This window comes from Lottia gigantea, assembly GCF_000327385.1.
Source record: "Lottia gigantea unplaced genomic scaffold LOTGIsca_11, whole genome shotgun sequence".
In the NCBI taxonomy this organism is placed as follows: domain Eukaryota; kingdom Metazoa; phylum Mollusca; class Gastropoda; family Lottiidae; genus Lottia; species Lottia gigantea.
Window position 1 is genome coordinate 5,384 of NW_008707001.1, and position 8,209 is coordinate 13,592.

At 30.4% G+C, this 8,209-nt stretch overlaps 1 protein-coding gene across 1 annotated transcript in view; it reads left to right on the top strand.

Moving 5' to 3' along the window:
- Positions 1-367: 367 nt before the first annotated feature.
- The window catches only part of LOTGIDRAFT_110407 (hypothetical protein), a gene marked incomplete at both ends in the record, with an annotated part of 19,912 nt that continues 12,070 nt past the window's right edge, over positions 368-8,209 (top strand). Inside the window, 8 exons of the mRNA XM_009046986.1 lie at positions 368-513; positions 861-908; positions 2,475-2,556; positions 2,932-3,012; positions 4,160-4,309; positions 5,485-5,596; positions 6,437-6,616; positions 7,143-7,360. Coding sequence (XP_009045234.1) covers positions 368-513; positions 861-908; positions 2,475-2,556; positions 2,932-3,012; positions 4,160-4,309; positions 5,485-5,596; positions 6,437-6,616; positions 7,143-7,360 — 1,017 coding nt within the window. The remainder of the gene's footprint in view (positions 514-860; positions 909-2,474; positions 2,557-2,931; positions 3,013-4,159; positions 4,310-5,484; positions 5,597-6,436; positions 6,617-7,142; positions 7,361-8,209) is intronic.

Below are 8,209 nucleotides of genomic sequence, written 5' to 3' on the forward strand. Positions count from 1 at the left end.
AGAACATCAGGTATTATTTGGAAAAATATTAAGTGCACATGAGCTAAAAGGCCATGAATCGCCATTTTCCGGGGGTCGATTTGTCGCATAATTCCTGCAAATATACCTCAAACAAGGATTTTTGCTTTATATTTCTATCAATGTCATTTTTTTATATGGCAGTGTCTGAAGAAACTTTCAAACGAAGATAATTCTGGTTCAAATTTAGACGGTGAGCTGTCAACACTATTACTGATTAACTTAGCTAAAAATTCCCGTTTCTGAGACTGGAGTACGATTGGTGAAATGAATGGTGAATCTGTCTCTTTAAGAAGTTTTTTCAATCTATAATTGATGTTAATTTTATTTTCCATTTTAGTTAAAAAACAATCTTCAGAATCTGCCAATAGTTGATGTTGTAGTTGACCCCTATTTGACCTGTAACCTTCGACCTCATCAGCGCGATGGTATTCTCTTCCTGTACCAATGCATCATGGGATTTAAAGATTATTATGGTTTTGGAGCTATTCTAGCGTAAGTTTTAATTAACATGTTGTACAGCGTTACTTCTCACCTCAAAATATATCTAGCAATACGATCGTACCTCGCTTTGGATGTCTTCAAACAGAACTGGTCAAAACTCCAAACTCCATTCATTTTACACCTGATACAAAGAGATTCACGAATATAAATATTACTTCATCTTGAATTATTCAGAGTATTGAACTGATTTCAAGAAAGAAAGAAAACTACTTAGGTTCATGCATGTCATGTTACCTCATTTCTATATTATTAATATTATGTGATGAGGATGCGGGAAACACTAACCATTAACCAGTGATTGTTGTTCTATAAAGCTATGTATATATTCTATATTATAGAGATGATATGGGGCTGGGTAAAACTCTACAATGTATTACATTATTATGGTAAGTAAAGATTGAACAGTTGTTGATAATCTGAGATATTTAGGTACCGGGTAGTAAAGATTGAACAGTTGTTGATAATCTGAGATATTTAGGTACCGGGTAGTAAAGATTGAACAGTTGTTGATAATCTGAGATATTTAGGTACCGGGTAGTAAAGATTAAACAGTTGTTGATAATCTGAGATATTTAGGTACTGGGTAGTAAAGATTGAACAGTTGTTGATAATCTGAGATATTTAGGTACCGGGTAGTAAAGATTAAACAGTTGTTGATAATCTGAGATATTTAGGTACCTATGAAATCTAATATTGATTATAAGGAGAAGGTCTATTATGATAAACATAATGTTTGACAATAAAAGTTACCAGATACCCGATTCTAATTCTGAAAATTAATTGTCTAGGTTCAATCAGCAAAACTCTTATACGATAAAGTTTTACCATCAGTATATCCATGAACTAGTTGCTGCCATTTTTTTATCTTTAACCCATTAAACACTGAGTGTAATGAAATATAACGTCATATACCTTTAACCCTTTAAACACTGAGTGTAATGAAATATAACACCATATACCTTTAACCCTTTAAACACTGAGTGTAATGAAATATAACATCATATACCTTTAACCCTTTAAACACTGAGTGTAATAAAATATAACATCATATACCTTTAACCCTTTAAACACTGAGTGTAATAAAATATAACATCATATACCTTTAACCCATTAAACACTGAGTGTAATAAAATATAACATCATATACCTTTAACCCATTAAACACTGAGTGTAATGAAATATAACATCATATACCTTTAACCCATTAAACACTGAGTGTAATAAAATATAACATCATATACCTTTAACCCATTAAACACTGAGTGTAATAAAATATAACATCATATACCTTTAACCCTTTAAACACTGAGTGTAATGAAATATAACATCATATACCTTTAACCCTTTAAACACTGAGTGTAATAAAATATAACATCATATACCTTTAACCCATTAAACACTGAGTGTAATAAAATATAACATCTTTAACCCATTAAACACTGAGTGTAATAAAATATAACATCATATACCTTTAACCCTTTAAATCCTGAGTGTAATAAAATATAACATCATATACCTTTAACCCTTTAAACACTGAGTGTAATAAAATATAACATCATATACCTTTAACCCATTAAACACTGAGTGTAATAAAATATAACATCTTTAACCCATTAAACACTGAGTGTAATAAAATATAACATCATATACCTTTAACCCTTTAAATCCTGAGTGTAATAAAATATAACATCATATACCTTTAACCCTTTAAATCCTGAGTGTAATAAAATATAACATCATATACCTTTAACCCTTTAAATCCTGAGTGTAATGAAATATAACATCATATACCCTGAACTCCAAGTAGTAAAAGTAAAAGTGTATGACGTTAATGTTGTATGACATCACTTAGTAATGCTCGGTATACCCGGGTATATATTGCGTTAGTGACCCATAAACTGGCCGCTAGGGTTGAAAGGGTTAAATATTTTAAGAATTGTAATATTTTTTAGGACGTTATTAAAACAAGGTCCATATGGAGGTAAACCTGTTATTAAAAAAGCTCTGGTTATAACACCAGGTAGTTTAGTTAAGGTAAGTAATAGAGGAGGTCTGGTCTTGATTCTCAGATTCCAAGTAGAATATGGCAGGGCTACGAGACTGAGAAGAAAGAAATTGTAAGGAATTTAGATTGGGTTTGAAGAAGACTCTGTTTGCTACTGGCTGTATATCTATATTTATAATATTCTTTAACAATAAAATATTGCCTGGAATATTGACAACCCCGTGTTCTTCAGAGATGTCCTGTCAAATTTACCTTATTGCACACTACACAGGACTAATTTCATCCATCATTATCCTGAACAGTTTGACTGGATGACAGGGAATCATTCTAAAAGATTTTACATCTGTGGATGACACACATCTATGTCTCGAAACTTCAGTAAATGTTTTATAAATATTTTGTAGAACTGGTACGCTGAGTTTAAGAAATGGCTAGGTAAAGAAAGGTTGAATATTTTTGCAGTTTCAGCAAACCAGAAAGTTCAGGTAAACAAAAATCCTGAATCAATATGATTCATGATTAATTCCAAAATAATAACAAATTTTGTGAGAAACCAGGTGTTTTGAATGAAGTTAGTGAAGTTACAAGAATGACAGACGTCTGAATGAAATTTGAAATGGTGGAATTTGAAGCTATCAGTGTCCCAAATACACATAAAATCCTTTGAATCATTAGTAGAATGTATGAACCACAGAGGTCTGATTGAAAATTGGAATGGTGCAAAGTGATGCTATAAATGTCCCAAATACATAAATAATGTTAAGAAAACATCTTAACAATCTCTTTACTTGTTTATTACAATTGGCTGACTCCCATCATTTCTAATATCCTTTACACCTTCCAGGATGGCTTGTTTTTTTTTCAGGAATATAAATCGTCCAATGTTTTTCCAGTATTAATCACATCTCAACTATTTACACCCTCTAGGTTGGCTCACTGTTATTATAACTGTTTTTTACAGGAGTATAAATCGTCCAATATCTATCCAGTATTAATCACATCTCAACTATTTACACCCTCTAGGTTGGCTCATTGTTATTATAACTGTTTTTACAGGAATATAAATCGTCCAATATCTATCCAGTATTAATCACATCTCAACTATTTACACCCTCTAGGTTGGCTCACTGTTATTATAACTGTTTTTTACAGGAATATAAATCGTCCAATATCTATCCAGTATTAATCACATCTCAACTATTTACACCCTCTAGGTTGGCTCACTGTTATTATAACTGTTTTTTACAGGAATATAAATCGTCCAATATCTATCCAGTATTAATCACATCTCAACTATTTACACCCTCTAGGTTGGCTCACTGTTATTATAACTGTTTTTTACAGGAATATAAATCGTCCAATGTGTTTCCAGTATTAATCACATCTCAACTATTTACAACCTCTAGGTTGGCTCACTGTTATTATAACTGTTTTTTACAGGAATATAAATCGTCCAATATCTATCCAGTATTAATCACATCTCAACTATTTACACCCTCTAGGTTGGCTCATTGTTATTATAACTGTTTTTTACAGGAATATAAATCGTCCAATATCTATCCAGTATTAATCGCATCTCAACTATTTACACCCTCTAGGTTGGCTCACTGTTATTATAACTGTTTTTTACAGGAATATAAATCGTCCAATATCTATCCAGTATTAATCGTATCCTACGAAATGTTTGTACAAACGTATGATCTAATCAAGGGAGAGAATTTTGATATTGTAATTTGTGACGAGGGACATCGATTAAAGAATACTGCCATTAAAACTACTTCTGTAAGTATTTTATATTTAGTTTATGTAGAATTTTCTTTTTTTAACTTTTGTTTACAATCAAACATTAGTGACAGATTCAATGAGATTTTTAATGATTGTTAAAGTTTCAATCAAACGTTAGTGACAGATTCAATGAGATTTTTAATGATTGTTAAAGTTTCAATCAAACGTTAGTGACAGATTCAATGAGATTTTTAATGATTGTTAAAGTTTCAATCAAAACGTTAGTGACAGATTCAATGAGATTTTTAATGATTGTTAAAGTTTCAATCAAACGTTAGTGACAGATTCAATGAGATTTTTAATGATTGTTAAAGTTTCAATCAAAACGTTAGTGACAGATTCAATGAGATTTTTAATGATTCAATCAAAACATTAGTGACAGATTCAATGAGATTTTTAATGATTGTTAAAGTTTTAATCAAAACGTTAGTGACAGATTCAATGAGATTTTTAATGATTGTTAAAGTTTTAATCAAAACGTTAGTGACAGATTCAATGAGATTTTTAATGATTGTTAAAGTTTCAATCAAAACATTAGTGACAGATTCAATGAGATTTTTAATGATTGTTAAAGTTTTAATCAAAACGTTAGTGACAGATTCAATGAGATTTTTAATGATTGTTAAAGTTTTAATCAAAACGTTAGTGAAAGATTCAATGAGATTTTTAATGATTGTTAAAGTTTCAATCAAAACGTTAGTGACAGATTCAATGAGATTTTTAATGATTGTTAAAGTTTCAATCAAAACGTTAGTGACAGATTCAATGAGATTTTTAATGATTGTTAAAGTTTCAATCAAACGTTAGTGACAGATTCAATGAGATTTTTAATGATTGTTAAAGTTTCAATCAAACGTTAGTGACAGATTCAATGAGATTTTTAATGATTGTTAAAGTTTCAATCAAAACGTTAGTGACAGATTCAATGAGATTTTTAATGATTGTTAAAGTTTTAATCAAAACGTTAGTGACAGATTCAATGAGATTTTTAATGATTGTTAAAGTTTCAATCAAAACGTTAGTGACAGATTCAATGAGATTTTTAATGATTGTTAAAGTTTCAATCAAAACGTTAGTGACAGATTCAATGAGATTTTTTAAATCCCAGGCCCAAGAAATCACATCAATTTCAGATAAACATCTTTCTTATTTTTAAAATTTTTGTCTTTCAGTTGATTATGAGTTTAGGAACAAGAAAGAGAATTGTTTTAACTGGTACTCCTGTACAGAATGATTTACAGGAATTTTTCTCTATTGTTGAATTCTGCAATCCCAATATTCTAGGTAAGATTAGACAAATTATTAAAAACAAATTACTGTAATGATTGTAAAGTATGGAATCCAAATATAACCTGATAAAATAACATGTAGATTAAATCTTATACAGTATGTAGAGAATAGTAATTAAATTAATCTATATCCAATATAGCAATTCAAAATTTTATAACAATATATTATTAAAATAACTATATTTAGTTGATCCAATTTAAAAATCTTAAAAGCCAAAGTCTAAAAGCTAGCTGGTTATTTCATATTTACATTCTCTTTAGGAACAAGTTCAGCGTTTCGTCGTGTGTATGAAGATCCTATTGTAGCGTCTCGTCAGTCTGAAGGAAGGTTATTGGATGATATATTATAATTATTATAGTTTATATTATATTTAGGAACAAGTTCAGCGTTTCGTCGTGTGTATGAATATATTCTATCGTAGCATCTCGTCAGTCTGAAGGAAGGTTATTGGATGATATATTATAATTATTATAGTTTATATTATATTTAGGAACAAGTTCAGCGTTTCGTCGTGTGTATGAAGATCCTATTGTAGCGTCTCGTCAGTCTGAAGGAAGGTTATTGGATGATATATTATAATTATTATAGTTTATATTATATTTAGGAACAAGTTCAGCGTTTCGTCGTGTGCATGAAGATCCTATTGTAGCGTCTCGTCAGTCTGAAGGAAGGTTATTGGATGATATATTATAATTATTATAGTTTACATTCTCTTTAGGAACAAGTTCAGCGTTTCGTCGTGTGTATGAATATATTCTATCGTAGCATCTCGTCAGTCTGAAGGAAGGTTATTGGATGATATATTATAATTATTATAGTTTATATTATATTTAGGAACAAGTTCAGCGTTTCGTCGTGTGTATGAAGATCCTATTGTAGCGTCTCGTCAGCCTGGATCAAGTCGAGAAGTTGTAAATCTAGGTGAAGAAAGAGGGGCGGAGTTATCACGATTAACTTCCATGTTTATTTTAAGAAGAACTCAAGAAATTAACAACCAATATCTACCTCCTAAAGGTTTGTTTTATCTTACAAACTGAGAGAGATTTTATAGAGATTTTATAAACCAGAGACAATGATAGCATCAAGTTGCACCATTTCATTTTCAATCAGACGTCTGAAGGCATTATATACATAAACAGTCAAGAAAAACCTCTTCACAATCACTTTTAGCCTAATTCCATTTTTGACTGAGAAAATATCTAGATTGTTTAAAATGCAGACCTCTATGTTTTATTATGTGTTTTTTCTACAAGTTATAATATTTATCAGTCATGATGACATTCGTATATAACTATTGATATTTATTAAGGAATGATCTGAACATTTTTTCAGTTTATTGATGTATAAACAGAATAAACATGTGTACACTGTTTAAAGCACTGATGAAAGTAGTCCGTTAAGGGGCGGAGCCTAATTTTACATTCTGTTTACACAGATATAAACGAATACATGTGACCTCTGTTATCCAATCAAATTGAGTGATACTGTTTAAACGGAATCGTGATTTCATTATATATTATTTTAGTATTTTCTATTTCAGTTGAATTGGTATTATTTTGTAAACCAAGTCAGTTTCAACTGGAGATTTATCATCAGTTTTTAAAGAGTCGTTCAATACGACAGTGTTTATTAGGTTGTATGGACGGAGCACCTCATCTCATCTGTATTGCTGCATTAAAACAACTCTGTAATCATCCACGTTTAGTTTATGATAAAGCTATCCAGGCTGCCGGACCAACTGATGGGGAAGATCTCGTGGTAAGACAGCATTTTGAAATTTCTTATGAATTAACACAGTCAGAAAGAGCAGTGAATATGACATTATTTGCTTGCTATTTCTAACAAATGATAGTGGTGGGTTCTAATCTCAGTTGATGTGTGAAAGTCTGGTGAATAAGTCATTTTACCAGTCAAGCTCGCTCTAAATGGGTCTGTATAAGATCTAAGATGGTAGAAAGAATTCTTGAAAAACTAGTTTATTATCCTTGTAAAATAAAATTCTTTCTTTCTTTCTTCCTTTTAATTGGCTGATTTTTTAAGGCTGAAATGAAAGTAAAGTGATTGGGATGAGATATGTTACTGTATATTACAGTCTGTATATTAAAGTGATTGGGATGAGATATGTTACTGTATATTACAGTCTGTATATTAAAGTGATTGGGATGAGATATGTTACTGTATATTACAGTCTGTATATTAAAGTGATTGGGATGAGATATGTTACTGTATATTACAGTCTGTATATTAAAGTGATTGGGATGAGATATGTTACTGTATATTACAGTCTGTATATTAAAGTGATTGGGATGAGATATGTTACTGTATATTACAGTCTGTATATTAAAGTGATTGGGATGAGATATGTTACTGTATATTACAGTCTGTATATTAAAGTGATTGGGATGAGATATGTTACTGTATATTACAGTCTGTATATTAAAGTGATTGGGATGAGATATGTTACTGTATATTACAGTCTGTATATTAAAGTGATTGGGATGAGATATGTTACTGTATATTACAGTCTGTATATTAAAGTGATTGGGATGAGATATGTTACTGTATATTACAGTCTGTATATTAAAGTGATTGGGATGAGATATGTTA